Here is a 19,253-nt window from a genome sequence, read left to right as displayed (position 1 = left end):
AAGCAAAGCTATTAATCAGCTCTCAGCCCTCTCAATTCATTGCACAACCCAATTGAACCTTTTCTATCTGTAAAATGCTTAATTCTGCTTAATGTTACATGGTATTAGTTGCTAGTGGATCAGTTATTCAAACCAAATAGCAATTGCATCTTTCCCTTTAGGTCTGTGGAGCTGGAAATTATTTTACAAATGTTGCCTTAGTTCAGGTGCATAAAACAGGTCAGTGCAATTTTCATTCAATTGTTATTTACTGTCTGCTGTAATAAAATATTAGCTTCTATTCATTTAACAATTGCAACAAATTTTGATTTTTCATTCATTTAGCAAAATCTGAAACATTCTCTGTTTGGAATGGAGAGATTTACAAATGATCTTCACTTTTAAGATAAGACATGCACAATTGCCAGTCCTGGTTCGGTGACTGTTCGAATAGCACTGACCACTGGGCCAGAAGGTTTAGGTTGAAGCCTGACTTCAAACATTTGAGCACATAATGAAGGCTGACACTTCAGTGTAGTACTGTGAGAGCCTGCCCTGCCAAAACGTTTGTGGTTCACATTTTGCATTGAACTGAGGTCCCATCTCCCTTCATATTATACATATCTCATTCTGAAGAACAGCAGTCCTGTAGAAGTCCTCAACAATTTCTTCAATCAATATGATTAAAGCAGTTTGGACTGACAGTCATTGGAACAATGCAGATTGAAGTTGTCTGTCGCGACCATGCAGAATCCCAGAAGCAGTCAACTTTCTCAGAATTCCACGAGAAATTGAAGTTTTTGACTGGCAGTTCAGCTGCATCTGGAATCCTCCAACTGAATCTATGAAACAGATGGAGGAGTCTGCTTCTGATAAGATAATATTTAGCTGGAAAACATTAGATGATGAAAATCTGAATGTCCAACTCACCACCTCCCACAATCTCCTCAAAACTATTCATTTCCCAATACCACCTGAAGCCTTGACATCTCCCCCATCCCACTTCCAAACAGACCCCCACAACACAACACGGTTCCACCCATCACCCCGGGACCTCACACCAGCTCCATCACCACCTGCTTGAACTGCCAGGACCTGAAACCCACTCTCCACTCCACCTCCATTGCCAACGTGAACCCTAGGGATCTTACAGCACACACACAATGCCCCCCTCCAATCTCAAAGACATTCCCTACCTGCTGACCCCAACATCCCTTTCCCCCACTGATGACAATCACATGCTTGTTGCTAACGCAGGCAACCACTGACTCCCCCATCCCCTGCAACTCCCATTAGACTCACCCACATCATCCTCCATTGCTGGAACAGACATCCCTTCCCTGCTGGATGAATAAACCCACCAGCTACCTGTTACCCCTCCCTTCTCAACTCTGACCTACTCGAAACACAATATCACTTACATGGCATACTTGACCCTTTGCACTCTTATCCCATAGCTAACGCCATTCTAACCATACACGCTTAGTATTTCACAGTAGCTGTCAAATTGTCAGCTGTGCCTTTAGGCGTTTAGATCTCAAAACAGGGTACATCATCTGCAAAAAGCTGGCATGGTTTGACTTCCCCTGACTCTCCTGCACTATGAAGGAACCATTTAGTTTCAGCCAGGCTCCACATGGCTGAAGGAGCTGGGATTAGAATTACTGGCTGGAGCTGAGAAGTTTAATCCTAAGAGAACAAAAAAGGAGCAGAGTGGCAATTTGACTGTGATTGTAACTCCTTGGAATATCCTGGCCTATCCATGTCTGTTCATGAGGTCGTACTGTAGATATATTGCCATATTTTTAGAATCCAATGGTGACTACAAGTCAAAAATGTGGGGAATTCATTTGTGGTGAAGTGCTTTCAAATTGGAAATGCATTCTTTAAGTATGCAAGCTATTTAACATAACATTGGTATTTTCTTTTCTTTCAGGCACAAGGTCTCATTTTGTAAGGCCCACATATAATCCCTTCACGTGGCTTTTCAAACTGGTCTCCTGCCCCAACTACACATATGAGGTAATGAAAGATTTTGTTATTTTGCTGTATCAAATCATTTAGCTGACAGCTACGTCTGAAAATTTTAAAAGAAAATTGTGCCAAAATCACACGCCTTCACAACATTAAAGATGATTAAATATATTAATAGAATTTTTTTCTTTCAAATTATCATTCAAAATTAATAGAAGCATATAAAGTGACAGGGTAGAATTATTGGCCCCAGATAACTCCTATTGCCCTAAAGTCCCATCTTTCCTCCCACCAGTTTTGAATACTAGTTTCTAGGTATTAAAAAGCAGTTTCACTATTTAAGCTGAACAAATATGAAAAACATAGTGTAAGCAACAAATGCATTGCCAAAATATTAGCAAGCAAATGCTTTAGAGGCAGGAGTGTGGTATAATCCATCGCTGAATACTGTATTCTTTTTGCAAGGAACATTGTGTGCTGGTATCTAAGGAAAAGATTGAGAAGTGTTGGTGGTTGTAAATCAACTTTAGGATTTATGTTCATTCATTTCATCTCATTTGTGCAGATGGGAACCTGGATTAGCTTCACCATTATGACCCAAACCCTTCCAGGTAAAACACAAAATTATTCATTTGTAGTGCAATAATTGAAAGCCATTTTCATGCAGACAAGATATACATGTACCAATAATGTCCTCTCTTTTCTTTTTAGTTGCTGTCTTTGCCCTCATGGTGTCTCTGCAGCTGATTTTCTGGGCTCAAAGGAAGCATTGCAAATACCAGAAAGATTTTAAAAATTATCCCAGCTGTAGAACAGCAATGATTCCATTGATACTGTAAGCTCCCAAAGTCAGTTGTCTTAAGCTGGACTTTACACAATAGTTAAAATAGATGACTGTGAAAGAATAGCCGATGTTACATCTCTCCTGATTGACTTCAATGAAATATAAAACTGGGGAAGAATTCAAGAGAGGGGCTACCACAGACCGCAGGAAACAGGAACAGTTTAAATTGTAGAAATGGAGCAACTTCATGAAACTCATGAAGAAGTTTTTTTTAAAGCAAGTTAGTGATAGAGCAGAAGAAATAATCCAGGAAATTATAGATTCACTGCTCACAGATAGCTCTTCCTCACCGTACACTGCTGGTTAGAATAGAATAGAACATTTATTGACAGGTGTACTTTACATGAAAAATACAGTGGAAATTTTAATTAGTCACCACACCACAGAAGTCATACATTAAAGAGAAAGTAAAATAAAGACAAAGGTAATCACAGTTCAGGTAACGGCCCCGGGGCTCGGCGAATGCCAATCAAGGAACGATGGACCGACATTCTGGGATGAGACTACCACTCTGGGCTGCTGGAATACTGAGACAGAAGTCTCCAAAGAAGACTAGACTGCACACTGGATCGCTGGAAGCCACCTCGCTGCTGGGTCAGGAGAAGCCTCCTGTTCCCCATCTGGCACTCCTCCAGATGCTTTATACAATGACACAGACTTTATGTGGAGAATAATGTTATCGACGCTCATCAATTTATACAGAGAAAATTGACAGCAAATGTCAGCCTGTACACAAGCCACATGAGATATTGTACTCCTCCCCAGGATGCTCTGCAACAATCCTCATCAATAAATGCAGAAATAATTACAACAGAGTTGTAACTGGAGTTGACCTTGAGTTACCATTCCCATAAGTTTCCCACTAAAGAAGCCATAAAAATGGGAACTTATGCATTTAGGATCAATTTTGTTTTAATTGTATGATAATCGATAATTGCTCATAAATAAATCACCCACCTGGTCTTGAAAAATTAACTTTACAAGTAAAAGGTTCTTTTGAATTTGATTAAAATTGGAGAATTACAGAATTGGTATAAAAGTAATTCCTCCTGTATCTTTCCCTTTCCTAATCCTATTTGCCCTTCCCAATTTTTATTCCTACTTCTGTGCATGATTTAAATCTCTTTCTAGCAGTCACCCAGAAATGAGGAAGATTCTTGTTGTAAATACAATCTGCAACAATAGCTTCTGTGGACAGTTTTTTTTTAGCAAAAGGAAGCTGTTGTGCTGTCACTACCAAGTGATTCTTGCTGACCAAGAACTTCCCCAGCCCTTGCACATGTCATAGCTATAGAGGAAGGATTAACAGTTTGATAATCAGCCTCCTTCCATGGCCATCAGGTTCTGGGATGTGTTTCAAAATCAAAGCTTCTGGCTTCGAGGAGAGAGGTCATTGAGATATCAGCCCAGGCTAGTGACTGCTTATAAGGATCCTAAAGTCTCACCCACTGTCCATCTTTCCCTGTTTGCTATGCCTCATACCCCTCCATGCTTCCTTCACACCTCCCTTACCCAGCCATGCTGCAATGCTCCACCCTGTTTCCTCAATCCAGTTATGCTAATCCACCAACCTCCAAAGGACTTCACCAAACCCCATAACCATTCTCCCAAATTGTTCAAAAAATACATAACACTTGAGACTATGGTAATGTTGTGACAGCTTTGAGATGCAAATGAAACTGTCATAGTGTCATAGAATCATGGAGATGTACAGTATGGAGACAGACCCTTCAGTCCAATTCATCCATGCTGACCAGATATCCCAAACCAATCTAGTCTCATCTGCCAGCACCCGGTCCATATCCCTCCAGACCTTTCCTATTCATATACCCATCCAGATGCCTTTTAAATGTTGCAATTGTACCAGCCTCCACCACTTCCTCTGGCAGCTCATTCCATACATGTACCACCATCTGCATGAAGAAGTTGCCCCTCGGGTCTCTTTTATATCTTTTCCTTCTCACCCTAAACCTATGCCCTCTAGTCTGGACTCCCCCATGCCAGGGAAGAGACTTGGTCTATTTATCCTATCCATGCCTCTCATGATTTTATAAACCTCTATAAGATCACCCCTCAGCCACCCTAGACTTTTCAGCCTCTCCCTATAGCTCAAATCCTCCAACCATGGCAACATCCTTGTAAATCTCTTCCGAACCCTTTCACGTTTCACAACATCCTTCTGATAAGAAGAAGACCAGAATTATTCCCGAAACGTTGATCCTCCTGCTCCTCAGCTGCTGCCTGACCTGCTGTGCCTTCCCAGTACCACACTCATGACAGGGTTTCAGAACCAAGGGTTGCAATCCAAGTATACAGGATAAACCATTTACAACTTAGATGAGAGGAAATTTATTGATCCAGAGAGTGGTAAGCCTGTGGAATTCACCATCACAGAAAGCAATCGAGTTGGATGTAGCTCTTGGGGCTAAAGGGATCAAAGGAAATGGGAGAGAAAAGTCAGGGACCGGCTAAGTTGGATAGTCGTTCATCATCATAATGAATGGCAGAGAAAACGTGAAGGGCTGAAAGTCCTTTTCCTGCTCCCATTTTCAAAGTTTCTATCCTCTCAGCTGCCCTAAAGTATTAATGCTTGCAGGCTTATATCTCACCTAGCATTCTCCCTCAATCCCCGAAAGCCAGATACCTTCCCACTTTCTGAGCTCACCAAGGCACCTGCTGACTCCTGACCCCAACATTTAGCTGCCCACTGGCCTCTTGAAAGTCTTCCTGAATTTATTTGACAGGAAATAACTAATAGGCTGTTCTTAGATCCCCAGTGAATGTGAATGATCTATCATAGAATCCTTTGTAATTTAGCCACCTTACCAGCAGTACAACTAACCACTGTTCTCTTCAGGTGGAGTCTAAATCTCTCTCCTGCCAATATCTATTGATCTTCAGCTCTTATCTATCTCCTTTGAACTCTGTTCAGTGAACTCTTTATTGTCCTGACCAATCAATTGGAAACCTTGCAATAAGCCGCACTCCTATTGAATTGACTTGTTGCCATCTAAAATGTCTTAAAGATGAAGATGCACCAAATGTTACATTTCACAAAGGATGCTGGCTTGTTCTGTATAAAAGGAATGGATATATCAAGAAGATTTCATCACATTATATTGAAAGATCCTGAAGTCCCATTAGTATATGTTTTCTGCCAAATATGTCTAATTATACGCCAAAAGTTTTACCGATCTATTTTAAACTTGCTTCAGTAATGTTTCATCAGATGTGAAAATAGGCGCATAGGTAAAGAAAGGTGTTTGCTGTGATTCTTTCCCCACTGATATTTGGCTGGACTTGAGCATATGTGCATTCTTACAAACAAGTTTATGGCATTTTCAAAGAGATCAAAACTCGCTTATTCTTAAAATTTGTAAACAAATATCACTAAAAGATATTAATCTCTGATCACTAAGGTCTCATTCAATTTAATGTCACTCTTCTGGCAATTTTAAAATCAGAAACCAATAATTTGCCCATTGAACCATATTCAACCTCTCAAAGCGCAATTATAATTTGGTCAAGCTTTTGAATCAATTATTTTTGTGAAGCCCAAGACTGCCCTATAATTGACTGGGCCATTTAATTCCAAACAGTACTGCTAGCAATAAATCAGTATTGACTAATGGTGTTATCTGTCCACTCTGCATAATTCCAGTGGATGTTCCCTTTGTGTCATCTAGTTCCCTCATTAACATATTGTGTTAGCTGCAGCAGACACTAAGTGTATCTACTGTCATGGACGTAACTCTATTGACATTGCTAAACGCAGGCAAGGAATAGATGATCGACAGCTGAACAGATCCATAGATAGCTTTCATGTCGAAGAAGATTTTCAAGAGGTATTTTCATTATTTTTGCACGGTTCAAGAGAATTTCAAACTTCTTAGCTTTATTGGATCAGGGTGCAAGAGAGAAAAACAATGTATAACAGGAACAAAGGAAACAAAACAATGGAGGCTCTCAAGAGGTATAGAAATGTAAGGGATCTCAAGTAAGCAGGACAGCAAAGAGGAGGCATAAGAAAATTTTGGCAGGCAAGATTAGGGAGAACCCAAGACATTCGCCAACTCTATCAAGAGGAAGCAAATAAACAGAGAAAGTGTGGGGCCTATTATAGACCAAGCAGGCAAGCTGTACATAAAGCCAGAGGACATTGATAGATTGTTAAGTGAATTTTTCACATCCGTCTGTATTCCTGAGAAGAAGGATGCAAGTACTAAATTTGAGAAGATGGACTGTGAGGTTCTTAAGCGCATAAGCAAAGGGGTACTGGAAGGTTTGGGGGAGGGGGTTAAAATTGGACAAATTCCTAGGTCCAAATAGTTTGTATCTCAGGCTGCTATGGGAGGTGAGGGAGGAAATTACAGGGGCCCTGACCCAAATTTTCAAAGCATCTCTGGTCACAGGGGAGGTGCCAGAGGACTGGAGGACAGTTGATGTGGTGCCACTTGCAAGAAGAGTGGTAGAAGTAAACCAGGAATTATAGACCAGTGAGTCTAAGATCAGAGATAGGCAAAATATTGGAGAAAATAATGAGCGAGAAAATTAATCTCCATTTAGAGAGGCAAAGATTAATCAGGGATAGTCAGCATGGTCTTGTCATCCCTAACAAATCCAAACAAAAATTTTGAGGAGGTGACCAAGTATTTGGATGCGGGTCGGGCAGTTATGTCGTTTATACATATTTCAGCAATGTCTTTGACAAGGTCCCATTTGGGAAACTGATAAAAAAAACGTGACAGCCACAGGGTCCAGGGTAACTTGACAAATCGAATCCAAAATCAACTGAATCATAGGAGGCAGAGTGTGTGATAAAAGGTGCTTGGGTGACTGGAGCCCAGTGTGCAATGTTGCATCACAGGGATCAGTGCTGATTACATTATTGTTTGTGATATTTGTAAATTACATACTGTAAATGAGCATATCAAGAGACAATGAATAAATTTGCAGATGATACAAAGATTGACAAGGAATGAGTTAGGATACAGGAGGATATAAACAAATTAGTTAGATGGGTAGAGGAGTGTGATTTGGAATATAAATCTAGTAAATGTGAGCTGATGCATTTTGGAAGAAGGAACAATGTATAACAAGATGCTAGGAAGCTCAAAGGAACAGTGGGATCTTGGGTGCTTGTCCACAGATCTTGCACAGTGACTGGACAGGTTAATAGCGTGGTTGTGAAAGCATAAGGGATGTTTATCCTTGTCAGTTGTGGTGCAGATTATAAGAGTGTTGAGTTTATGTTGGAGCTGTACAGAACCTTGCTGAGGCCACAGCTGGAGTACTGTGTACAGTTGTGGTCACCATACTATAGGTAGGATGTGATTGCACTGGAGGGATTGCAAAGAATAATTACTGGGATGGTTGCCTGGGATAGAGCATTTAAGCAATGAAGAGAGGCTGGATAACTCAGGTTGTTTTCTCTGAGCTGAGAAGGTTCAGAAGTGAACTGATAGAAGATTATGAAACTATAATGGACAGGGTGAATAGATGTAGCTGTTCATCTTAGTCGAAGCATCAATAACAATGGGTATAATTTTATAGTGAATGGTAGGAGCTTCAGAGGAGATTTGAGGAAAAACTTTTTCACCCAGGGAGTAGTGGAGGTCTGGAATGCAGTGCTTAAGAGGGTAGCTGGTGTGGGAAACTGCACAACCTTTTGAAAGTATTTGGATGAGCACATAAAGTATCAACAACATTCAAGGCTATTGGCCTAGTGGAGGAAAGTGGCTCTAGTGTAGGTAGTACTATATTTTTGATAGTACAGACTCTATGAGCCAAAAGGCTACTTCTGTTCTAAGGTTTATTATAATGTAGAATTGCAAATGTACATTATTTGTACTTTTGTTCATGGTCGTTATGGTGACAAGCTCAATGAAAATTTGTAAAGGTGAAAGACCCAGGACAATTTGTTCTGTGCAAGTTATTCCCAGTTTTCATTTCTTGAGGTCAAAACATTGAATATTTTCAACAAGGAAATTGATATTGGTTTGAGTCAAAAGGGATCAAAGCATGGGGTGAAAGCATAAACATAGTACTGAGTTTGATGATCAATTTTGATCATATTCAATGAGCAGGCAGACTTGAAGGGCCAAACTGGAGAAGAAAGTGAGGTCTGCAGATGCTGGAGATCAAAGTTGAAACTTTATTGCTGGAACAGCACAGCAGGTCAGGCAGCATCCAGGGAACAGCTGCTGCCTGACCTGCTGTGCTGTTCCAGCAATAAAGTTTCAACTTTGAAGGGCCAAACTGCTTACTCTTGCTCCACTTTATATACTTCTAGGTTTCTAATTTAAATTAGGAATTTTCTTCCCTGTCAATATCCTCAAATTGAAAGATTCTAGATTATTTATTTTCCCCTTTTCCCTCACTACATTGACACCACTATCTGAAACTGAATGTTCCAAAATTAAGTTTTTATACTCTAAAATTCTCATCTTCAATTTGCACTTTCAACAGTATACTTAAAACTCCTTTTATTGATTTTTTCTTTGTGGGACAAATTGTTCTGCAAAACGTTAACCATTTCCTACTTGATATTCTCCTTTGTTACTTAGTAAATTATATAAATAGAAACATTAATTTTGCTTTTGAAACAACTTTCAAAAGTCTGTCTATTGCAAAAATAAATATAAAAGCCATTTTGGAGCTAGTCTTTCACAAAACTCATCACAGATTTGAAATTCATGCATCCTAATGTTCCCACACATGATAAAAACACAAATGGGAAGTCTAGACTGTCGAATACGCAAAGTCCTGGCAAGTGTTACTGAACAAAGAGACCTTGGAATGTAGGTTCATAGTTCCTTGAAAGTGGAGTACACAGGTAGACAGGGTGTGAAGAAGGTGTTTGGTATGCTTGCCATTATTGGTCAGTGCATCGAGTATAAGAGTTGGGAGGTCATGTTGCGGCCATACAGGACATTGGTTAGGCTACTTTTGGATACTGCATTCAATTCTGGTCTACCAGAAATAGGAAAGATATTTTTAAAATTGAAAGTGTTCAGAAAAGATTTTGAAGAACGTTGCCTGGGTTGGAGGGTTTGAGTTAGAGAGAAAGGCTGAATTGGCAGTGGCTATTTGCTCTGGAGAATTGGAGGCTGAGGGCTGACCTAATAGAGGTTTATAAAATCATAGTACTGCTACTGGTTGGAAACACTTGGACATTGCATATATTGAACATATTTTCCTTTTATCATCCGCTACTGAATGGTTACAAATCAGAGTTTCAATGAAAATTGGAAAAAAAACAGTTTTGTGAGTTAAGGGCAATGTGAGTGAGATACAGCAGAATATGATATCAGTCATCAGTCTGACTCTGACTCATACTATTACAAAAATTACAAAACAGTGGAAGGCCATTCTGCCCATAGTTCCTGTCATGGTTATCTGCAGAGTGAATCAGTCCCTGTCTTCTGCCATTTCCCGGAATCCCTCCTTTTCATGTAATTCCTTCATGTAGTGTCCGCAGTGGGGGAAGGGTGGTGGTCCTGTGTGCTAAAGGAGGGATTGATCGGTTTGACCCTGGAAGGGGCAGGGGTGTTGTGGTTAACTGTCTGCTGGGGAGTGCAGGAAGTTGGGATCCAGAGCAAAAGAAAGGAGTGAAGGGTTTTCAGGTACAGATTAGGAGAAACGGTGGCCTAGTGGTATTATCGTTAGTTTGTTCACCCAGAGACCCAGGTAATGTCTGGGACCTGGATTCTAATCTTGCCATGGCAGATGATAAAATCTGAATTCAATAAAAATCTGAAACTAAGAGTCTGATGATGACCATGAAACCATTAGTGATTGTCAGAAAAACTCACCTGGTTCACCAATATCCTTTAGGGAAGGAAACAGCTACCTTTACCTGGTCTGAACTATATGTGACTCTAGAGTCAAGATTAGAGTGATGCTGGAAAAGCACAGCAGATCAGGCAGCATCCGAAGAGCAGGAAAATTGACGTTTCGGGCAAAAGCCCTTCATCAGGAATAGAAGCAGGGTGCCTGCAGAGTGGAGAGATCATAGAGAGAGGAGGAAACCTTCTTCAAGGCAGCATTCCTTGCAAGAGGATTTGCAGTAGGGTTAAAATCAACGAGGTAAAAACAAGGACTGCAGATGCTGGAAACCAGAGTCTAGACTAGAGTGGTGCTGGAAAAGCACAGCAGGTCAGCACCCTGCCTCTATTCCTGATAAAGGGCTTTTGCCCAAAACGTCGATCTTCCTGCGCCTCGGATGCTGCCTGACCTGCTATGCTTTTCCAGCCCCAGTCTGATCTAGACTCTGGTTTCCAGCATCTGCAGTCCTTGTTTTTACCTATATGTGACTCTAGACCAACAACAATGTGGTTGACTCTCAAATAGCCTCTGGGATGAGCAATAAGTGCTGGTTCAGCCTATGATGCCCTCATTAAAAAAAAGTAGGGGAAGGGAGACATGAGCCCAAAATGTTAAGCAGAGAAAGGGTAGAAGTGGAAGGCGTCAAGTTTGGAGTGTGGGAGGAGAGGAGTGCATCTGGACCAAAGCAGGTTAGACAAGTCATAGGGAAGAGAGGTACGTCAGGTCGAGGTGTAGAGTACAAGTGGTTTGGGAAGGTGCAGTTGGTAGGGGTGTGTGTGTGTGGTGTTGGGGGCAAATATGGGGTCAGTTAAATAGTTACTCAGGAATTAAACCACATATTTAATAGTCTAACTTTGCCTTAGTAATTAGTTACTTAATTTTATTGGAACAACGTTTGGAACCAAATTAAAATAAGGCTTTTGGAGGCTTATGGGTGTAGAAAAAGTGCCCAACAGAAAATTCAATTTCCAGCAACTCCTCCAGAGTTCACAATAATGAGGATTCTGCAAAGTCCCTAGACTCAACTCCCATCGACACTGTGATAATGATTAATCAGTTATCTGGGAAAATCTGGGCCAATGTTCTCATTAAAGTCAAACCAATTTTTATACAGGCTCATCTCAATGCCCTTGCTTTTGCATTCCATATCTCTATTTATAAAGTCCAGTGTCCAACTTGCCTGAAATTTCACTGAGTTCTGCACCTCCTTCTGTTCCTGCACCCCTTTTACAACTGTTTTGTTATTCATCTTTAATTATGATCGAGATTGGAGAGGTGCATTGTTTCCTTCCCTATTCTCCACTCATTCACTGGTTGCAACAAATTAACTTTAATCAAGTTTGACTATAACCAATTATATAGGTCTCAGTCTGTATAAGAATCAATATTAGGAACAAGTCAGGAAGGCAGCATCCGAGGAGAAGAATCAATGTTTTGGGCATAAGCCCTTCATCAGGAATGGGGCTTGTGGGCTGGGGCTGAGGGAAAAATGGGAGAGGGGTGGGGTTGGGTTTGGAGAGAAGGTAGCTGAGAAAGCAATAAGTGGATGAAGGTGAGGGAGAAGGTGATAGGTCAGATGGGGGAGTGATGGACAGGTTCAGAGGATGTTGCCAAGTTGGAGGCTTGGGACTTGGATAATGTGGGGAGAGGGGAAATGAGGAAGCTGTTGAAATCCACATCGATCCTATGTGGTTGCAGGGTCCCAAGGTGGAATACGAGGCATTCTTCTTCCAATTGTCAGGTGCAACGAATGCAGTAGATGACATTGGTAGAGGTGCAGGTGAATTTTTGATGGATGTGGAAGAATGCCTTAGGAACTTGGATGGAGTTGAAGGGAGTGGTGTAGGCACGGGGTTTTGACTTCCTGCGGTGGCAGGGAAAGGTGCCAGGAGTGAGGTGTGGGCTGGCAGGGGACGTGGACCTGACAAGGGAGTCGCAGAGGGAATGGTCTCTCTGGAATGCTGACAGGGGTGGGAGGGAAATATACCTTTTACTGGTGGGGTGCTGAAAGGGGCAGGGAGGAAAAGATATATTTCCCTCCCTACCCCAATCCCCCACCACCAAAGATATATTTCCCTCCCTATCCTATCAGCAACTTTACCTGTATTTATGTACCTGTACCTCTACCAATGTTATCTACTACATCCGTTGCACCCAGTGCGGTCTCCTCTGCATTGGAAAGACAGGACACCATTTTGTGGATCGCTTCAGAGAACATCTCTGGGACACCTGCACCCACCAACCCCACCACCCTGTGGCTGAAAACGTCAACTCCCCCTCCCACTCCATCAAGGACATGCAGGCCCTGGGCCTCCTCCATCACCAAACCATTACCACCCGACTCATCGAGGAAGCACGCCTCTTATTCCACCTTGGAACCCTGCAACCACACAGGATAAATGTAGATTTCAACAGCTTCCTCACTTCCCCTCTCCCTACATTATCCTCGTCCCAAGCCTCCGACTCGGCACCCCTCCGAACATCTCCATCACTCCCCCCCCTCTGACCTATCACCTTCTCCCTCACCTTCATCCACCTATTGCGTTCTTAGCTACCTTTCCCCCAACCCCAACCCCACCTCCCCCCAACCGCATGTTTATCCCATTGCCCTGGCCCACAAGCCTCGTTCTTGATGAAGGGCTTATGCCGAAACATCGATTCTCCTGCTCCTCGGATGCTACCTGACCTGCTGTGCTTTTCCAGCACTACACTCTTAGATTCTGATCTCCAGCATTTGCAATCCTCACTTTCTCCTAAGGAACAAGTCAGCCACGTTTCTTTATAAATAAAACAAAGCAAAAGTAAACTTAAAGAAACAAAGCATATTAGCAAGAATAATGTAAATACCATATGTTATTTTAAAAGAAAACTAACAGGCACTAGCAGATGCAAACTAACAGAAATGTTTTGAACTTGAGTTTTGCACATTCAAGACGACAGATGTGAATTCATAATCAAGGAAATTAGTGATCTTAGAATCAACGTTTAGAATATATCTTCTCCAAGTTCTAAAAACAAACTTCCACCATCATTTTGTTTCCCATCTTAAAGCTGACTCTGTCATGCTACCACTGTCTCTTTTATTCCATTAGTTTTGGCAAGCCTGCTCTATGGCACTTTATCAAAAACCCTTCAGATGTTCATTTACAACACGTCAATTGCATTATGCTCATTAAGTTTGAGTTTCCTCACTAATCACCTCAGTGTGTTAGTTAAACATGATTTGCCTTTAACAAATCCACATTGGTTTTCATTAATTTATCTACATTTGTCTAAGTGATTCCTAATCTTGTTCATGATTCTCCTTTCTGAAAGCTTTCACACTGAGGTTAGACTGACTATTCTGGAGTTACCATTATTCCTTTCTACAATGGTGCAAGATTTCCAATTCCATAGTCCTCTGCTTCAGCTTTGTTTTGAAGGAATATAGGTGATAATAGGAGAGAATGAGGGGAATTCTACTGCTTTAAGTGTGATTTAAGCCTGTACTATCACTTATGTACTTAGATGCCAGACTGGAGTACACTGATATAGAGTCATAGAGATATACAGCACGGAAACAGACCCTTCGGTCCAACTTGTCCATTCTGACTAGATATCCCAAACCAATCTAGTTCCACCTGCCAGTACCTGGCCCATATCCCTTCAAATCCTTCCTATTCATATATCTTTTTCAATGCTGTAATTGTACCAGCCTCCACCACTTCCTGTGGCAGCTCATTCCATACACGTACCACCTACTGAGTGAAAACGTTGCCTCTCAGGTCACTTTTATCTCTTCCCCCCCTCACCCTAAACCTATGCCCTCTAGTTCTGGACAACTCCCTCCCCTACCCCAGGGAAAAGACTTCTTCTATTTATCCTATCCATGCTCCTCATGATTTTATAAACCTCTACAAGGTCACCCCTCAGTCTCCAATGCTCCAGGAAAAACAGCCCTAGCCTATTCAGCCTATAGCTCAAATCCTCCAACCCTGGCAACATCCTTGTAAATCTTTTCTGAACCCTTTCAAGTTTCACAAAATCTTTCCGATAGGAAGGAGACCAGAATTGCACACAATATTCCAGTAGTGGCCTAACCAATGCCCTGTACAGCCTTAACATGACCTCCCAACTCCTGGACTCAATACTCTGACCAATAAAGGAAAGCATACCAAATGCTTTCTACACTATCCTTTTTACCTGCAACTCCACTTTCAGGAGCTATGAACCTGCACTCCAAGGTCTTTGTTCAGCAACACTCCCTAGGACCTTACCATTAAGTGTATGAGTCCTGCTAAGATTGGTTTCCCAAAATACAACACCTCACATTTATCTAAATTAAACTCCATCTACCACTTCTCAGCCCGTTGGCGGAACTGATCAAGATCCCATTTTAATCCGAGGTGACCTTCTTCACTGTCCACTACACCTCCAATTTTGGTGTCATCAGCAAACTTACTAACTGGACCTTTTATGCTCACATCCAAATCATTTATGTAAATAACAAAAGGTAGTGGACCCAGTCCCGATCCTTGTGGCACTCCAGTCATCACAGCCTCCAGCCTGAAAAACACCACCCTCTGTCTCCCACCTTTAAGCTAGTTCTGTATCCAAATAGCGAGTTCTCTCTGTATTCCATGAGATCTAACCTTGCACACTAACTCTCACTTCACAGATGTCTGACCTGCCGAGTATTCCCAGTATTTGTTTTTATTTGAGCTAAGGGAAGGGTAAAGAGAAGAAATGGTACTAAGTAACTGGATTGGCAAAGCAGGAAAGAATTGGGAAAATAGAAAGTTGAAAGGTGAGAGAAGAAGGTTGAAGAAATGGATATTTGTGAGAAGAAAACAAAACAAAATGAGGAAGCTATGGAAGAGAGTAAAAACCATGCAGAAAATGAGAAAAAAATTTGAAGAAGTAATATTTATAAGAAGCAGAGAAAATGGGGAATGGAAAAGTGGTAAGGGTGGAGGAGAAATATTAATTTTTTGCATATTGGTTATAATAAATAAAAATGCAGCAGCTAAATAATTTCTAAACCTTTGAAACGACTACGGTAACAAGCTGGCATTGATTGAGTTGGAGGGTACTCAGGATGGAGACTGCTGGGACAACAGGCAGCTCCTGATATGCATTAAATACAATGGAATAATGAACCCAGTGTTCTCTTTCTCCATCCATATTGCTCTGCTCCAACTTTCCATCATTTTAGCAGCCGACCTATTATAGATATTAAAACATGAAGATATTTTTCCCACTCTACAAAAAAATCCAACAGTATGAAATAACTGTTGGTAACAGATTTCATACTACTTTTAATGCTGCCAGACTTGAGAAATACTTCTTTGAAAAATCTGTTGCAAGCAATTAAAAAGTTTCATTCCTTTTCTACAATGTTTTCATTTTAAACTTTCAGCTCATTCACTCATGCAAATAAAGGGTCCTGAGTATGGTTGAGTGATCTAATTGTTCCATACAACCTGTTGTCATGGTGATTCTGGTTGCTTTTCTGAACCAATTTACACCAAATGTCCATCTGACAGTTCTGTAATGGTCGGGTTGGTCCTAATTTGAGTCTAGATTAGAATGGTGCTGGAAAAGCACAGCAGATCAGGCAGCATCCAAGGCGCAGGAAAATCGACGTTTCGGTCAAAAGCCCTTCATCAGGAATAGAGGTAGGGTGCCTGCAGAGTGGAGAGATCGTAGGGAGAGGAGGGAAACTTTTTCAAGGCAGGCATCCTTGCAAGAGGATTCACAGTAGAGTTAAAATCAACTAGTAAAAACAAGGACTGCAGATGCTGGAAACCAGAGTCTAGACCAGAGTGGTGCTGGAAAAGCACAGCAGGTCAGCACTCTGCCTCTATTCCTGATGAAGGGCTTTTGCCCAAAACGTCGATTTTCCTGCTCCTTGGATGCTGCCTGAGCTAATCTAGACTTTGGTTTCCAGCATCTGTAGTTGTCACTTTTGCCAGGTCCTAATTTGAGTCTTATTTACAGGAATTCAGATCCGTTTATTGTGAAAGGTAAATGAAGTGATAACCTTTTGCTTTCTTTGCAATAACTAACTGTGAGGATGCTAGGAGAAAGTGAGGACTGCAGATGCTGGAGACCAGAGTTGAAAAGTGTGGTGCTGGAAAAGCTCAGCAGGTCAGTCAACATCCGAGGATCAGGAAAATCAACATTTCGAACATAAGTCCTTCTTCAGGAAAGAAGGGCTTATGCCCGAAACATTGATTTTCCTGCTCCACGGATGCTGACTGACCTGCTGCGCTTTTCCAACACCACACTTTTCAATTGTGAGGATACAACTATTCCCTAATTTGACTATATATTGTCTATAACAGTTGCTAGCACTGTTGCTTCAAAGTGCCAGGAATCTGGTTTTGATTCCAGCCTTGAATAACTGCATGGAGTTTGCATGTTCTCTGAGTGGGTCTGAGTGGGTTTCCTCAAGGTGCTCTGGTTATCTCCCACAGTCCAGGTTAGGTGGACTGATCATACTAAAAGTTGTCCCATAGTGTCCGGGGATGTGCATGCTACTTGGTTTAGCTGTGGGATAGAGGGCTGGGTCTGGGTGGGATGCTCTTTGGAGGGTTGGTGTTGACTCAATGGACCATGTCGCCTCTTCCTGCGCTGAAGGGATCCTATCTTGGTCTTTCAAGTGAATCTTGTTATGTCATATGGGAGCAATGCAGTATAGCATTTTATTTGCCTGTCAACATGCATTAAAAAATGTTGTCATCCTCTTAGGATGACAGGCGCGTCATAATAGTAAAGCTGAAATTTACTTGACTGAGTGTTATTTCAATCTGCTTATTAAACAGAAGTCTTAGTAATCCATGTCAATGATGGGGAAATAATAAATGTTGAGGCACATCTCTTTCAGGGATTTTACCATCAACTAAAACAAATGAATCCTCAACACCCATTAAGGGAAGTATAAGTGCTTATTAAAGTGCACCAGGATAAGTAACATCCAATGTCAGAAGTTTTGTTGGGGGAATTATTTTCCAAGTTTACAGCTACATGGTGTTAGAACACTGTAGAAGTTCCAATATTGCCATTGCTACAGAAGAATTTTACACATAAACAGCTCAATCAGCTGTCAAATCTCAGATACCTACAGGATGGTATACATCAAGAAGCTAAAATGCATAAATCAATAGACAGAAAGACATTCCATTTCCTTTGAAAAGACTAATGTAACAGGCTGGTGTTGACTGAGCTGGAGGGCACTGTCAGGATGCAGTCTGCTAGGGACACCAGGCATCTCATAACGTCCATTAACTACAGAGGAATAGTAAACCCAATGTTCTCTTTCTCCATCCATATTGCTCTGCTCCAGCTGCCCATCATTTTAGACACTGATCTATTATAGATATTAAAATATGAAGATAGTCAACAGAGTGTTATTCATTGACAAAGCATGGCTCTCAGTGCTTTCAAGCTATCAGAGATAGAGAAAGCTGAACCATAAACTTTGGAAAAATACATTTCACAATAACAATCACACCAACAATGCCGCATATGTGTATTCTATACTGTACGTTTGACATAAAACGTCACAATCAAACATGTTCAGTCAGTGGACTAAAGCTTGATCAAATAGCTAGGTTTTAAGGTGTTTCCTAAATGGAAAAGCAGATGTAGAAACGCAAGGAAATTCAGGATAAAATTGAGAGCTTGAGTCCTTGCTCTTTGAAGGCAAAAATGTGGAGCAAATAAAATCTAGATAGCAGAGGCCAGAATTAAAGGAGTTTAGATATCTTGAAGGGTTGTGGGGCTGGAGAAAATAACAAAGGTAAGGAGTCGTGAGGCCAGAGGAGGGTTTTAAAAACAATGATGAGAATTTTAAAGTTAAGGTGTTGTTAGATTGGAGCAAACATAGTGATCATAGGACTAATAGGTGAATGGGAACTACTGTAAGTTAAAACTTGGATTGCAGAATTTTGGATGACCTAAAGTTTATGGTGGGCAGAATCCAGGAATTCAGCCAGAAACACATTAAAATTATTAAGCTGAAAAGATGATGATGGCATGAAATAACAATGGGACAAAGTTGGGCATTGTTATAGAGGTGGAAATGAGTGAGTTTAGTAACAGTGTGTCCAATTGGAAGGTCATTCTTTCATGAGATGTGTACATTACTGTCTTTTCCAAATTGCCCTTGAACTGAAGGCTGGCTAAGTCACAGAGCCTGATAATGTGGCAGATTTCCACCCCTAAAGCTCAGTACTGAAGCAGGTGGGTAGGTGAGATTTACAAAACTCACTGATGATTTCATGGTCATTATTATTGAGATTACTTCTTATTGTAGATTTTATCAAATAAATTTAAATTCCAGATAGATATTCCAGATTTGAACCCAAATTCTCAGAGTATTGGCCCACGCCTCTGAGAACTTGGGTTCACTCAACAAATCCATGCTGACTCTTCTGGATCTATCCAGATTTTGCCTTGTGGCTTTTAGTTCTATCCAAATAATTAGTTTTCCCACTAACAAAGTTAAACCAACTGGGTTGACATTTACAATGTTTTTTTGAACATGCTTTTGCAATTCCCAAATCATCCAACACCAACTCTAAATCTAGGGAAGATTGAAAGATTAGTCCCAGTGCCTCCGCAAATGTCATTAGTCACTTCTCTC

The 19,253-nt window shown here is 41.1% G+C and overlaps 1 protein-coding gene across 2 annotated transcripts in view; it reads left to right on the top strand.

Moving 5' to 3' along the window:
- Positions 1-3,612, top strand: part of LOC122563775 (trans-2,3-enoyl-CoA reductase-like) — a 134,756-nt gene extending 131,144 nt beyond the window's left edge. For both annotated transcript variants that reach the window (XM_043718005.1, XM_043717998.1), the window contains 4 exons: positions 162-219; positions 1,916-2,001; positions 2,519-2,564; positions 2,665-3,612. In XM_043718005.1, coding sequence (XP_043573940.1) covers positions 162-219; positions 1,916-2,001; positions 2,519-2,564; positions 2,665-2,792 — 318 coding nt within the window. In that variant the 3' untranslated portion in view covers positions 2,793-3,612. The remainder of the gene's footprint in view (positions 1-161; positions 220-1,915; positions 2,002-2,518; positions 2,565-2,664) is intronic.
- Positions 3,613-19,253: the final 15,641 nt, after the last annotated feature.

The sequence above is a fragment of the Chiloscyllium plagiosum genome, chromosome 2 (genome assembly GCF_004010195.1).
Source record: "Chiloscyllium plagiosum isolate BGI_BamShark_2017 chromosome 2, ASM401019v2, whole genome shotgun sequence".
NCBI classification, from domain to species: Eukaryota; Metazoa; Chordata; class Chondrichthyes; order Orectolobiformes; family Hemiscylliidae; genus Chiloscyllium; species Chiloscyllium plagiosum.
The sequence above is the reverse complement of the archived record's forward strand: the minus strand, read 5'-3'. Positions and strand labels throughout refer to the sequence as shown.